Here is a 16,223-nt window from a genome sequence, read left to right on the forward strand (position 1 = left end):
CCAGTTCATATTGATCATCAATACAGCAGTCTATCAGATCACATCAATAACCAGTTCATATTGATCACCAACTGAGCAAACCTCCAGACAACATCAATAATCTATCAGTTCCCACTGACCGTCAACAGAGCAGTTGATCAGATCACATCACATCACATCACATCACATCACATCACATCACATCACATCACATCACATCACATCAACAATCGGTCAGTTCACATTGATCATCGATAGAGCAGTCCATCAGATCCTAGGTCAAAAATCAGTTTGCATTGATCATAAATAAAGCAGTCCATTAGATCACAGATCAATAATCAGCTTGTTCACATTGGCCATCACTAGAGCAGTCCTTCAGACCACAGGTAATAATAAATTTATGTTAACAATCAATAGAATAAAAATTTTACATCAATAATCATTTCATTTGCCAACACAGCAATCATTTAGTTCATGTTAACAATCAGTTAAGTGTATAATTTACTTCAACAATTTACTTCAATAACGACAACATACATTTAGTCATAGATTAATAAGGGATAGATAGAACCAATTGATTAATCTCGCAATAACTATCATTAATGTAGTAATTGTTATTGATTGTTTAAACTGAATTGATGATTAATCTGTAGCTAAATCACCCAGTTGACAGATATGAAGTGGCATGGATCCATCTGCTTATCCAAATAGCAAGACATAAATTAATCAGTGATTAATAATGCAGACATCAATACCCAGATTAAATAATTGAGTCATTTATTCACAAATTAATAATCAATAATCATTTTATTCAGATCAATAATCAACAGATATGGACATTTATTCAGATCAATAATACAGACGTTTATTCAGATCAATAATTGATAGGTACAGAAGTTTATTCAGATCAAAATTCAGTACATTCATTTAGATCAGTAATCAACAGATACAGATGTTTATTCAGATTAATCAGGTAGAGGCATTTATTTCAATCAATAATTGGTAGAGGCAGACACTTATTCACTTAATAATTAATAGATACAGACATTAATTCCAAGATTAATAATCAGAGAATACATACATTCATTCCCAGATTACTAATCAGTAAAATGCATGCATTTATCCCCAAATTAATAATCAATGTTTATACAAGAAAAGACCAGTTTTGCAGATTAACAATGATCTGGAAGTGAACCGATTCACTGACATGTTAATGAAGAATATTGCATTTCAGGTGAATTTGTACACAGTCAATAAGTTGATCAATTTACAAAAATTTGGAAAGATTAGAAGATGGGAAGGTCAGTAATAGGTAAATGAATCAGTTTGTAGATAAATTAATAAATTTGGAAACTAATTCAATTTGCAGCATCTAAAACAGACAACTAAATTAATCGGTCTGTGACTAGAAATATAACAAATCCATGTTGTAGTCATAAATAAACAAACACTGGCTAATTTAGTTGTTGTTTAAATCCATTTATTTCAATGTAATTTGAAGATATATTTTGGAGTAGGGAATATATATCAATCAGAATGTAATGTAGATGTTGAAATCAATAATTAACAATTATAATAGCCCATGATAAATAGAAATGTACAATTAGGTAGTTGTACCACGATTAATAGGAAGTGATGGCATTATATACCTTAATAGTCTTGTGGAAAAGTATATTGATGTAAATGTGCAGAAAGTGACAAGTGGATGAATTATTGAATGTAGATGAATTAACTTTTATTATTTAATAATATTTGGCTTCTACACAAAAGTTAGGTGAATCTAAATTACATTCTAACATCACATTTTGATGATTCTTTTGGTCTTACCATTTTTTCTGGGGGAAATTTTATTGCTGTTTTGGTGTCAGATTGGCTCGGGAGGTGGTGGTGAAATGGCAATGTCACTGTAGGGTGACTAATCAAGAAACTAAGGTTAATATTTTGTAGACTTGAATTCAAATCCCATCATGTAAGATGGTGAAATTTGAATTCAATGAAAAGCAAGCCTAGTGTTTGGTTTTGCTTTGATTTATTGTTGTAATATGTACCTGGGTTCAGTGAAAAGTTTTGTTTTGCGTGCCATATAGGCAGATCATACCATACAAAGTGCCTTAAGGTAATAGAACAGAGTGAGGAATACAATGTAAGATAGTAAGAATTGCTGATGCTGGAGTCAGAGATAACACATTGTGGAGCTGGAGGAACACAGCAGGCCAGGCAGCATCAGGGGAGCAGGAAAGCTGATGTTTCGGGTCAGGACCCTTCTTCAGAAATGGGAATACAATGTTAAGGCTACAGAGAAGGTGTACAGAGAGCAAGGTCAAAATTAAATTTAAAATTTGAGAGTTCTATTCAGAAGTCTAATAACAGCAGGGAAGAAGCTGTTCTTGAATCCGTTGGTATGTGTGTTTAAGCTTTTGTATCTTCTGCTCTACGGAAAAGTTTGGAAGAGATTATAACCGGTGTGGGGAGTCTTTGGTGATGTTGGCTGCTTTCCTGAGGCGGTGGAAGTATAGATGGAATCGATGGAAGTTTGGTTTGCGCTATGTTCACAACTCCTTGTCGTTTCTTACGGTCCTGGGCAGAGCAGATGCCGTACCAAGCGTGATCCATCTGGATACAATGCTTTATATGATGCTTCTGTAAAAAATTGGTAAGTGTCTTTATGGACATGCTGAGTTTCCTTGGCCTCCTGAGGGAGTAGGGGCGTTGTTGTGCTTTCTTGACCACCGCATCAACGGACAGATTGTTAGTGATCATCGCTCCTAGGAACTTGATGCTGTTGACCATCTCCACCTCAGCACCATTGATGTAGACAGGGGCATGCCCCCCCCCGCTTCCTGAAGTCATTCAGGAATAGCATCCATTGCGGACTAATGGAGGCGATAAATGGATCAAAGGTTTTGGGGGAGAAAGCAGCACCAGAGTTACTGAGTTGAATGATCAACCATGATCATTTTGAATGGCAGGTTAGGCTTGAAGGGCCAACTGGTTTACTCTTGCTCCTGTTTTCTACGTTTCTATGTAAAATTCTGAAACTCTGTCTCTGCTGGTTTTGTTGGGTCTACCACCAGCACATTGACTGCAGCAGTTCAAGAAGGCGGCTCAACACCACCTTCTCAAAGGTAACTAATAAATGATGCACCAATCGGTGATGCCCACATCCCAAGAATGAATGAAAAAAAAACACTGTTGATTGTCGCAACAACCCATTTGCTTCTTTAAATTAAATTAAATGTAGGGAGTTGGGTGTTGGCAGGAAGCGGTGTGATTGAAGGTGGAGTAGCTCTCCCCACCCCCCATTCTGAACGACAATGATAAAACCATATTGTGTTTGTGAATTTCTTCTGTGTGCAAACTGTATATGTCCTGTTTCCAACACTGCAGCACATGTTCACATGTATTTCGTTGACTTTGAAGCACTTTGCAGGTCTTGAGCTGGTGAGAGCCACTATAGCCATGTAGGTCTGTCTAAGAGGCCAAGGCACAGGTGATTGAGAACATGACTGTTTCCTAAGTGATTTATTTCCCGGGTTTAGGACAGGTCTCTTGCTTTATAGTATCAAGAGACAAGTCTGTCACTGTATAACACTGGGGTACAGTACAGGTGGGCACAGGTCTGTCACTGTATAACACTGGGGTACAGTGCCGGTGGGGACAGGTCTGTCACTGTAAAGCACTGGGGTACAGTGCCGGTGGGGACAGGTCTGTCACTGTATAACACTGGGGTACAGTACCGGTGGGGACAGGTCTGTCACTGTATAACACTGGGGTACAGTACCGGTGGGGGACAGGTCTCTCACTGTATAACACGGGTACAGTACCGGTGGGGACAGGTCTGTCACTGTATAACACTGGGGTACAGTACAGGTGGGCACAGGTCTGTCACTGTATAACACTGGGGTACAGTACAGTTGGGGCCAGGTCTGTCGCTGTATAACACTGGGGTACAGTATAGGTGGGCACAGGTGTGTCACTGTATAACACTGGGGTACAGTACAGTTGGAGCCAGGTCTGTCACTGTATAACACTGGGGTACAGTACAGGTGGGGACAGGTCTGTCACTGTATAACACTGGGGTACAGTACAGGTAGGGACGGGTCTGTCACTGTATAACACTGGGGTACAGTGCCGGTGGGGACAGGTCTGTCACTGTATAACACTGGGGTACAGTACAGTTGGAGCCAGGTCTGTCACTGTATAACACTGGGGTACAGTACAGGTGGGGACAGGTCTGTCACTGTGTAACACTCGGGTACAGTACTGGTGGGGTCAGGTCTGTCACTGCATAACTGTGTGCCGTACTCGTGAAGTATTTTGAACCATCTGGTGATGGTGAAATACCGTATAGAAGTGCAGTTCTTTTTAGGGTCCAACTCTGTGTTTTTCACTTCCTTTCCCTGCTTATTGCCCTCCCAAAAATATCTCTGGCATCACACTGTGTTTGTAATATGTTGTGTTTGTGTCCTGGAAGCCTCCTTGAAGTTTGGGAGCCTCCCGTCACTTTAAATTTTCTATCTCCTAACTCGCATGCGACCAGAACCATGAAATAGTTTGAAAGTGGAGCGAGTGAGATCTGGGAGGTTTTCCATCCCTTCAATAAGCAGAGCAGGCTTTTATGTCCCTCTGTAGTTTGTGAATTGAGTGTGCTGAAGTTGTCAAGTAGGTCACAACGTGCTGCAGATTCATCAAAGTACTTTGCAAGTGTGATTGTTGGAATGAAGGAAAGATGACTGTTTCCGAATATCAGTGATAATGAGCCAGATTATCTGATTTGAGAGAAGTTGAAGGCACTGCCTAGAACACCCTGGCCCTAAATATTGATGTTTTGAAAACAGTTCACATTACAGAAGAGGAAATACTGGAGGTTTTAGCAAATATAAATGTCCGGCATGTGATGTAGTGTATCCTGGGATTTTGTGGGAAGTTAGTGAGGAAATTGTGGGGCCCCTTGAAGAAATATTTGTATCATCTATAACTACGTGTGAGGTGCTGGGTGGCTGGAGAATGGCTAATGTTGTGCCTTTGTTTAAGAAGGGATGTAAGGAGAAGCCTAGGAACTACAGACCTGTGAGTCTGACTTCGGTGGTGGGTAAGTTGTTGGAAGTGATTCTGAAAGGTAGGATTTATATACATTTGGAGAGGCAAGGAATGATTAGGGACAGTTGGCATGGTTTTGTGTGAGGAAAATCGTGTCTCAAACTTGATTGAGGTTTTTGAGGAAGTAGCCAAGAAGATTGACAAGGGCAGGGCAGTAGACATTGTTTATTTTGACTTTAGTAAAGCCTTTGCTAAGGTTCTGCATGGTAGACTAATTAGTAAAGTTAGGTGATACAGAATTCAGGGTAAGCTTTCCAATTGTATACAAAATTGGGTTGATGGCAGGAGACAGAGAGTGATGCTGGAGGGTTGCTTTTCAGACTGAAGGCCTGCGACCAGTGGTGTTACACAGGAATCGCTGCTGGGTCCACTTTTGTTTGCTGTTTATAAAAATGATTTAGATGAGAATATTGAAGGCATCTTTACTAAGTTTGCGGATGACACTAAGATTGGTGACACAGTGGATGGTGAAGAAGGTATCTAAGATTACAAAGAGATCAGTGTGGTCAATGGGCTAAAGAGTGGGAGATGGAGTTTAATTTGGATAAATGTGAGGTATTGCATTTTGGTAAAACAAGACTTACACAATTAAAAGTAGGGCCTTGGGCAATGTGTAGAACAGAGACACCTAGGGGTTCAGGTACATAATTCTTTGAAGTTTGCATTACGTATAAACACGGTGGTTAAGAAGGCATTTAGCGTGCTTGCCTTCATTGCTCAGACCTTTGAGTACTGGAATTGGGAGTTGGAAAGTTACGTTGAGGTTATCCTCTTCTGGAGTACTGTGTCCAGTTCTGGTCCCCCTGTTATAGGAAGGATATTATTAAGCTGGAGAGGGCTCAGAAGAGATTTACCAGGATGTTGCTGGGAATGCAGACTGGATAGGCTGGAACTTTTTTCAGTGGAGCATAGGAGGTTAAGAGGTGACCTTATGGAGGTGTGTAAAATAATGAGAGGTTTAAGATAAGGTGAATGGCAGGTGTCTTTTCCCCAGGGTGGGGGATTTCAAGACTAGCGGGCATATTTTTAAGTTGAGGGGAGAAAGATTTGAAAAAAAACATGAGCAATTTTTTTTTTACACAGAGAGTGGTTCATGTGTGGAATGAACTGCCAGAGGAAGTAGTGGATGAGGGTACAGTTACTGTGCTTAAAAGATAATTATATGAATCAGAAATGTTTGGAGGAATATGGGCCAAGTGCAGGCAGATGGGACTAGTTTAGTTTGGGATTATGGTCGGCATGGACTGGTTGGACTGAAGGGTCTGTTTCCGTTCTGTATGACTCAGTTGTAGTTGTGTGGATCTTTCACATCCATCTGGGCTAGCCGGCAGGACCTCAGTTTAACGTCGCACTGGTAAGACGGCACCTTTGGCTGTGCAGCACTCCCTTGGTGCAGGAGCAGGGCGTCCCAAATGGGACATTCAGCTCAAACCTCTGGAGCCTATCGCTGAGAGGTGAGGGCGTAGTCAGGGCTGATTGCTTCCCCGGTAGGCCATTCCCCATCTCATGGAAGCTGGGATTTGGTGTGTGCCATTCCTGCAGATTTGCTGACCCCGTTCAAAGCTGAGATCACTACCCCAGGAGAAGATCTGTGTAAGGCACTTTGGCCTGGGAGTGTTTGACACTCCCAGCTGTGAGCGAGGTGGCTTGTATGCGAGCTGAAACGTGCCTCTTGCGTTTTGTTGTCAGTTGTTTGTCTCTTTTTTTTGCGTCGGACACTTCCTGACTCAGATCAAGTTCCTTCTGATTGCGTTGTTTAGACACCACAGTTAGCTTTGCTGTTTGACCCACTCTCCACCAACTGGCTGCTGCATCTATCATTGCCTGCCCCTCTGAGGCTGTTGATGTTCATTTGCTCTTTCACTGTTTGTTATTGACTGTAGGGAGTGGAGCTGGAATGGGGGCAGGGAGGGAGTGGAACAGCCATCAGAGGATAGGCTGTGTGGTTTGTATGTACGTGTGAGAGAGAGAAAAACTATGTTCCAATCCTTGTGAATAATGTCCATAAACAAATAAGTGATCCTAAAAATTGCTCAGTGACCTCTTCTAGTTTGAGCTGGCTGAGAACATTCCCCTCTTGGAATGTGCACCCAGGGATCATAAAGATGTCAGTTTTTGCACTGCCAGACCTGGTCTCTGTGAAGTCTACTGACTGTGCCCACTCCCCACCAGCCATCCACTTAGGAACCAAGTGACCATGTCTGGGGGCAGGAGACATGTATAATTTATCCAGGGCTCCAATCTGTAGGAGTGAGGATGTGTGGATAGGGTGGTTTCCTGGATAATGCTCTCCACAGGACATGTAGTGCATATTCATAAATTAATGGGACCCAGCTGTGACTCACTGGGGCTCGTATTCACTCCCTGGCCCGCCCACTGTCTTGTCCCTGGGTCAGAATGTTGTGGGTTCGAGACCCACTCCAGAGCCTTCAACACAAAAAACTACTGTCAATGCTGAGGGAGCGCAGCACTGTCGGAGGGTCAGTACTGAGGGAGCGCCGCACTGTCAGAGGGTCAGTACTGAGGGAGTGCCGCACTGTCCCAGGGTCAGTACTGAGTGGGTGCTGCACTGTCGGAGGGACAGTACTGAGGGAGCGCCGCACTGTCGGAGGGTCGGCACTGAGGGAGCGCTGCACTGTCGGATGGTCGGCGCGGAGGGAGCGCTGCACTGTTGGAGGGTCGGCGCCGAGGGAGCGCTGCACTGTCGGAGGGTCAGCGCCGAGGGGAGCGGGTGCTGTCGGAGGGTTGGCGCCGCACTGTCGGAGGGTCAGCGCCGAGGGGAGCGGGCGCTGTCGGAGGGTCGGCGCCGAGGGAGCGCCGCACTGTCGGAGGGTCAGCGCCGAGGGGAGCGGGCGCTGTCAGAGGGTCGGCGCCGAGGCGAGGGGAGCGGGCGCTGTCAGAGGATCGGCGCCGAGGGGAGCGGGTGCTGTCAGAGGGTTGGCGCCGAGGGGAGCGGGCGTTGTCGGACGGTCGGCACCGAGGGGAGCGGGTGCTGTCGGAGGGTCGGCGCTGAGGGGAGCGAGTGCTGTCAGAGGGTCAGTACTGAGAGAGCGCCGCAATGTAAGCTTCTTTCTATGTGATTTGAGGCTGTATCTGCCCTCATGGGCGAACGATGAGATTTTGAAGCAGAACAGTGGGGGAAGTTGAGCCTGGTGTTCTGGGACCCCTCAAAAAACAAACCTGACTAAAAACAAATAATTGGCTCATGACCGGATTGACTGCCTGGTGCTTTGGAATGTCCTGAGATTGTGGAAATCGCAGGCTAAGTGGAAGTCTTCCTGTTTCTCAGTTTGTTGTCCAGGGTCACTGCCTCAGTGACACTGTGGGTGGATCAGTAACCTGAGCTTGTTTTTGCTTTTGTCCTGTCAGGTGCTGACAGTCCTGATGTCCCCAGCAGGCTGTCTCAAACTGTGTCTGTAGTGTCATGTGCTGTTTGTTTGAGCGTTTGCACTGCCACCCTACCATCCCCTCCTGCACGGCCTTGACCAAGCACTTAGCGTGATGTTTACTCCCATTCTCCAATCATGAACTGTCAGCCCTGTGGGTCATGTGCCTCATTGATGCATTCACATCAACTCCTGAGCATTTGAGGAAGTGAAATCTTTAGGAATGATGGTGGTGCATAGTTTCCCGCAACCATTCACCCTCCTGTCCCCCGAGTGGGTGAGAAAGGCCAGAGACCAGTTCTAAAGCTTGGATTCCCTCAGTTCTGTCATTCCAAGTTTGAACCTGTTCCTTAATCCTCGCTCCTAACCTACAGTAATAGTCCAGATTTATTTACTGTACTCTTGCTTATTTGTTGCCCCTTCCTGAACTTTGTTTTTTTGGCTGAGCGCAGTCACTCAACTCCATCTCCCAAAAAAACTTGGTTGGTAACTGACCTGGAATGAACTGATTGCCTTTTGAGGAACAGTTACACAGGCTAGGACTGTTTCCTTTGTCAATTCTCTGACGATAGCGGGCTGAAGAGTGGTCAGTGGAGTTTAATTTGGATAAATGGGGCATAATACATTTTGGTAAAACACAAAGGCAGGACTTATACAATTAAAAATAGGGCCTTTAGTAATGTTGTACACAATTCTTAGCATCACATATACATTGGATAGTTAAGGCATTTAGCACGCTTGCCTTCATTACTCAGACCTTTGAGTATAGGAGTTGGTACTTCATGTTGAGGTTGTACAGGACGTTGGTGAGGCCTCTTCTACTGGACTGTGTCCAGTTCTGGTCACCCTGTTATTGGAAGGATATTATTAAGTTGCAGAGGTTTCAGAGAAGATTTACAGGGATGTTTCTGGGACTGGAGAGTTTGAGTTATAGGGAGAGGCTGGATAGGCTGGGCCTTCTTTCTCTGGAGCATATGAGGTTGAGGAATGACCTTAAAGAAGTTTATAAAATCATGACGTGTATTGTTAAGGTGAATGGAGATGTTGGTTGGTTCGCTGAGCTGACTGGTTTTCTAGGTAACATCTTCAGTGCTGTCTAGCCTCAATTGAAGCACTGTTGTTCTGTTCCACTCTGAATTTATATGGTCCAGTCTGCTATAGTGGGTAGTTCTGTTTCTGGATTTGCCCCGTAGTGGTGTGCAGATGGGGTCTATCTCAACATGTCTGTTTATGGTACCAGTGGTTGAAAACTAGGCTTCCAGGAATTCTTGTGCTTGTCTTGGTTTTGCTTGTCCTAGTACTGTTAACGTTGTCCCAGTTAAACTGATGTCCTTCTATGTCAGAGTGTATTGAAACGAGGGAAAGTTGGCCGTGACATTTGCTGCGAGTTGGTGTTCATGTATCCTGGTGACGGGTTTCCTGCCTGTCTGTCCTATGTAGTGTTTCTCGCAGTTGCTGCAGGGTATTTTGTATGTCGCATTTGTTCTGCTCACTGTGAGCATGGGGTCTTTCGTCTTTGAGAGGAACTGGCGAAGCGTGGCTGTTGGTTCGTGCTATCATTATTCCAAGAGGCCGTAGGAGTCTTGTAGTCAGTTCTGATGTGTTTCTCATATAGGGTAGGGTGGCCAGTGTGTTGGGGCGTACAGTGTCTTCTTGGTGTTGTTTAATTGCCAAGCATCGGCAGATGAAGCTGTTGGGATACCCATTGTTTGCAAAGACTTTGTATAGGTTTGTTTGTTTTTGTTTTTGCGCAGCTCCAGGGTGTTGCAGTGGGTTATTGCTTGGGTGAACAGAGTCTTGACACAGCTCTGTTTGTAGACCCTGGGGTGGTTACTATTGTAATTCAGGATTTGGTCTGTGTTGTGTAGTCTTTTTGTATATGCTAGTAAGGAATTCACCATTGTTCGTTTGTTCTACCATTACATCCAGAAACAGGAGTTGATTGCTGTTCTCCTCTTCCCTGGTGAGCTTGATCCCGGTGAATATGCAGTTAATAAGGTGGTGTGTTTCTTCTAACTTTGCTCCCTTTAATGATCAGAAAGTACCTGACCCAAAGTTTAGGCTGGATCTTGTGTGTGTTCAAGCCTTTGCATAACTGTTTCCTCTATAAGACCTGAGTTAAGGTGAATGGCAGCTGTCTTTTCCCAGGGTTGGAGATTTCAAGAATAGGGGGCATATTTTCAAGGTGATCAAAAAAAAAGGAGAGGCAATTTTTTTTTTACATAGAAAATGGTTCATGCGCGGAATGAACTGCCAGAGGAAGTGGTGAATGTGGGTGCAGTTACAACATTTAAAAGGCATTTAGATAAGTACACGAATAAGAAATGTTGGAGGGATATGGGCCAAGCACTGGCAGATGAGACTGGTTTAGTTTGGGATTATTCTCTGTGTGGACTGAAGGGTCTATTTCCATGCTGTATGACTCTATATTCTGGAGAAGAATCAGAGGTGATTCATTAATTGAAACATGTAAGATCCTGAGGGGACGTGACCAGGTGGATGTTGAAAGGATATTTCCTCTTCTGAGTGTCATGGCTTAAAAATAAGTGGTCATCCATTTAAGACAATTGAGGAAACCCTGTTTTCTCTGAGGGCTGAGAATCTTTGGAATTCCCTTTCTGAAAAAAGCAGTGGGTGCAGAATCATTAAATATTTTGAAGGCTGAGGTGGATAGATTCTTGATTACCAATGGGATGAAAGATTATCGGGAGATTTGCAGGAATATAAGTATTGAGGTTAAAACCAGGTCAGTCTTATTGAGAGCAGGTTTGAAGGGCTGAGTGGCCACCGTTGTGCCTTCTTTGTTTGAGCAGTAAAGCAACCCCACAGCCCAGCCTGTCTCCCAGGGTTAGGGTTTCTACCCTCTGCTGAGTTGGCTGATTGTAGTCAGGGAAGCTATTGGGAGACCTGTTGAGCTTGTGAAGGTATGAGAGAAAACAGGAGTAGGAGTAGGCCATTTGGCCCCTCAAAACTACTACACAATTCAACTAGATCATGGCAGATCTGCCTCAGTGCCATTTACCACACAATCACTGTATCCTTTGATAATGTTAATATCTAGAAAGCTGTTGCTCTCTCACTTGAATGTACTCTCGGAGGCTAGATTCACCCCTCTCTGAGTGAAGTAATTCCTGCTCATTCTCCGTCCCAAATGGCGGACCCCTTACTCTGAACTTGTGTCCCCAGTTCCAAGTGCCCAGCCTTGGCTGTCTGTTCCCACTGCACTGATCCGCCACCCCAGCAGTGAACTTCCCTCTGCACCCCTCTCTGTCCGTCATTCCTACACACAGTGGGGAGGAGGTGGAGGAACAGCATTTCACCAGCTCCTGACCACCAATTGGTGAGCTCCTCTGGAAGATGGGAACACAGTCCAACTGGCAGCGATACTCCTTGTAGGTGGACAGGCAGCCTCTGGGGAAGGGTGCGTTGACAAAGGAGGAAGGGCTGTTCAGTGTTTATTCCTGAATGACAATTGATTATAATATCTCCTTCAACAATCAGCATTCAACAAGGCTGATTTTGCTGGACTAAGCATCCTCGAGTTCAAAGCCTTCCATGGAGCCCAACCCCCCCACACCCCATCCCTATCTCTGTAATCTCCTGCAGCCCACAGTCCTCTGTGATCTCTATGCTCCTCCTGTTTAAATCTTTTGCCTATCCCTGATTTAAATTGCTGCGCCATTGGTGACTGTGTCTTCAGTTGCTTGAGGCCCTAGACTCTGGAGTTATTTTTCAATCCACTCTGTCCCCACTGCCCTCGCTCTCTTTCTGCCTACTCTGTCACTATCTTATCTCGCTCTTTCTACTCTCTTCTCTGTCTCTTTCTATCTTCTGTCCATGTTTCTGTCTTCTCACTGTTTCTCTCCTCCTCTGTCCTGTCTCTCCACTATTCTGTCTCTCTAATCCATTTCCACTCACTCTCCTTCACTCTATTCTCACTTTCTATTCTCTTTATCTCTTTTTTTCTCTTCATGCTGTTTTACTCTTTCTCTCTCTCTCTCTCTCTTTCTCTCTCCCTCTATTCTCTGTCTGTATTTTTCTCTCTCTTCTCTCTCTCTCTCTCCCCTCAAAGACAATCCTCATAAGTGGGCTTTTGGTCACCTTTGTCTCCTTGAGTGGCCTGGTGTAGAATATCATATGGTTCTGCTTCTCTGACATACTGCTGTGAGGATATTGTATTTTGATTTAATTTGATCTATTATTGTCCCATGAACCTAGGTATAGTGAAAAGTTTTGTTTTGTGTGTAGTACAGGCAGATCATTCTGTACAAAGTGCATTGCAGTAATAGAACAGAATGAAGAATACAATGTTATAGCTGCAGAGAATGTGTGCAAACAGCAAGAATAACATTAAATTTAAAAATTTGGGAGATCCATTCAGAAGTATAATAACAGTGGGGCAGAAGCTGTTCTTGAATCTATTTGCACATGTGTACAAACTTTTGTTTCTTCTGCCCGATGGAAGAGGGTGGAGGAGAGTACAGCCGAGATGGGAGGGGTCTTTGATGATGTTGGCTGCCTTCCTGAGGCAGGGGGAAGTGTAGATGGAGTCGGTGGATGGGAGGCTGGTTTGTGTGATGGACTGGGCTGTGTTCAGAACTCTCTGTAGTTTCTTCCGGCCTTGGCTAGAGCAGTTGCCAAAGCACAATGTGATGCGTCAGGTGGAGTGCTTTCTACGGTGCATCTTTAAAAATTGGTAAGAATGGTATGCTGACCTTGCAAAGGTGACTTGTGGTGGCAGTGCTGTGACAAGGCTTCCCTTTGCTCCACAGTCTCTGAATGAATTCCTGGACTCGGTGGGGGCGCCGCTGGAGATTACAGATGGCTTCATCAGCAGCATCTCGGTGATCATCCCCTGGTCGGCTCTGATTACGGAGAACTGCACCGTGGAGGTGACAGGTCTGCAGGTGACATGCAGGCCCAAGTACCACTTTGGTGAGTCGCAGCCTGAGACAATGACAGAAACAAATGGTGTGGGGTTCAGTAGGGCGAATAGAGGCCAGAGAGCCTCCACTTGCCTGAGGTGGTGACTCCCGGTCACCCGCTGCTAAGGGCCGATGGTGGCAGAGTGCTGATATCTCTGGACTAATAATCCAGGCTAATGTCCAGGGGATAGGGCTTCAAATCCCATCATGGAAAATTTGGTGGAATTTAGTCAATTATTTAATAAACTTAGATTATAAAGCTAGTTTCAGTGATGGTGGCTGTGAGAAACTCATGATAGAACTGAATCGTAGAATCCCTGTAGTGCAGAACAGGCCATTCATCCCATCAAGTCAGTACCGACCCTCTGAAGAGCATCCCACCCAGACACACCCTGCACCCTGTCCCTGTAACGCTGCATTTCCCACGGCTAACCCACCTAGCCTGCACATCCCTGGATGCTACTTAGCATGGCCAATCCACCCTAACCTGCACATCCCTGGAGTGTGGGAGGAAACCACAGGAAACCCACACAGACACGGGGCAGAATGTGCAAACTCCACACAGACATTTGCCCGAGGCTGGAATCGAACCCAGGTCCCTGGTGCTGTGAGGTAGCAGTGCTAACCACTGTGCCACCATGCAGCCCCCTCGGAATCAGGGCTCACCCGTTCATTTTTGTAAAAAAAAAATCTGATTCACTGATGCCCCTTTAGGGAGGGAAATCTGCCATCTTTATATGGTCTGGGCCTGCATGTGACTCTAGATTTGCAGCGATGGTGTTGATGACTAACTGCCCTCTGAAATAGTCAATATGTTTGAGGGCAGTTAGACAGGAAACACAGGTTGTCCAAGCGTGTGATGCTGACGTCCCATGAAAGGAAATATAATGGGCTCTTGCCCTGTCTTTGGAGAAATGGGGTTGGCTTCATGTTTATTTTTAACAGGGAAGGTTGGATAATGCTGATGCCCGAGAGCCGATGAGTCAATCAGAGCCCAGTCGCCTGCCAATAGGTTAGGCCAAGGACTGAGAACTGGAATGTTGAGTGGGGGGGGAATGGGTTAGGGCAACACAGAGCAAACTATTTCCTGGAGTGCCCCCCACCCCCCTCCATTTTAATACCTTTGACTGTGTGATGTCAGAGTGAGAATTTGCTGGAATACAGAGTTCCCTTGTGGATAAAGGGGAACACGTGGATGTACTCTCCTTCGAGTTCCAGAAGGCATTCAATAAGGTGTCTCATTAAAGGTTATTACAGAAAGTCCTTCCCCTGAAATGTATCCATATGCTGGGCCCCCACCCCTTTGTCAGTGAGTTCCACATTCTGCCCACTTGCTGGGTGCACAAATTTCTCCCAAAGTCTTTATTGGATTTCTTGAGGGCTGCCTTGTATCGATGGCCGTGAGCTATGCTCTTCCCTACAGAGCAAGACATTGTCACTGTGTTCGCTGTACCACAACCCTTCTGAATTTTAAACAAACTGTATTAGGTCACTCCGCAGCTGCCTTCTTCCAAGAGAAGAGAGGCCAGGTCTGTCCAATCTATCCTGAGTTAAGCATCCACAAATTTGGATTAGCAGGACAGGTTTGAATTATAAAGAAAGGCTGGATTGGGCTGGGACATTTTTCACTGGAGTGGGGGATGTTGAGGGCTGATCTTATAGAGGTTTATAAAATAATGAGGGGTATAGACAGGGTTAATGGTAGGTGTCTTTTCCCTCGGATGGGGGAGCTCAAGACTAGGGGGCACATTTTTAAGGTGAGAGGAGAGAGATTTAAAAAAGACACGAGGGACAAATTTTTATACAGAGGGTGGTTTGTGTGTGGAATGAACTTCCTGAGGAAGTGGTGGATGTGGGTACAGTTACAGCATTTAAAAGACGTTTGGATAAGTACATGAATAGGGAAAGGTTTGGAGGGATATGGGCCAGGAGCAGGCAGGTGGGACTAGTTTAGTTTGGGATTATGGTCGGCACGGACTGATTGGGCTGAAGGGTCTGTTTACGTGCTGTATGACTGTATATGTTGATGGGATGAGCTGTTGAAGAGGCTTGTATGCATTAGGGACAACAATGTAGATGTGCTGGGCCGAACGGCCTGTTCCCCCCACCACTGTTCTTTGCAGGGCATCCAGTATCTGCAGGATCTTCCCTTCAGCTGCGCGTTCTAACACTGTCCCAGCTAACACTGACTCTCTTGCCCTGCAGTCCCAGGGACCGAGTCTCCCAGCTGGTCGTCGTGTATGACTACCAGCATGCAGCTCGCCAAGGAGTGCCTGAAAGAACAGGCTGAAGAGCCGGAGGAACCCACACAGCCACTCGAGGGTCTTGAGATGTTTGCACAGACCATTGAAACTGGTGAGCCCACCAACCTCAGAGCTCCCCAGCGCTTGAAAGAAAGAAATTGCATTTATGTAGCGCCTTTGATGATTTCAGGAAACCATGAAACCATTTATGGCCAAATAAGTCCCATGTATAGTTACCGCAGTAGGAAATAAGAACAAAATGCACACAGCAAGATCCCGCAAACTGCAAATTGTTTCAACCCATTTTGTCTCCTCCATGTTGCGATGTTGATTTATGAAGGGAAATTCACTCCAAGCCTATAGGGAGAACAGAAACCCCAGAGCCAACTATTGGTTGTGTCAGTGGATTTTTTTACATCCACCCAAAGGATAGGCAGGGGCCTTCTTTTAATGCCTCACCTGAAAGATGACCAAGCCGACAATTCAGCGTTTCCTCAGCGTCGACCCTCCAACAGTGTGGCGCTCCCTCGGCGCTGACCCTCCGACAGTGCGGTGCTCCCTCGGCAATGACCCTCCGACAGTGCCCACTC

The 16,223-nt window shown here is 45.3% G+C and overlaps 1 protein-coding gene across 1 annotated transcript in view; it reads left to right on the plus strand.

Annotated features, from left to right (window-relative positions):
* Positions 1-16,223, plus strand: part of atg2a (autophagy related 2A) — a 100,799-nt gene that overhangs the window by 612 nt on the left and 83,964 nt on the right. The window contains exons 2-3 of the mRNA XM_048619616.1: positions 13,238-13,400; positions 15,596-15,745. Of these exons, the coding sequence (XP_048475573.1) occupies positions 13,238-13,400; positions 15,596-15,745 (313 nt within the window). The remainder of the gene's footprint in view (positions 1-13,237; positions 13,401-15,595; positions 15,746-16,223) is intronic.

This window comes from Rhincodon typus, chromosome 43, assembly GCF_021869965.1.
Source record: "Rhincodon typus isolate 14 chromosome 43, sRhiTyp1.1, whole genome shotgun sequence".
Taxonomy (NCBI): Eukaryota; Metazoa; Chordata; class Chondrichthyes; order Orectolobiformes; family Rhincodontidae; genus Rhincodon; species Rhincodon typus.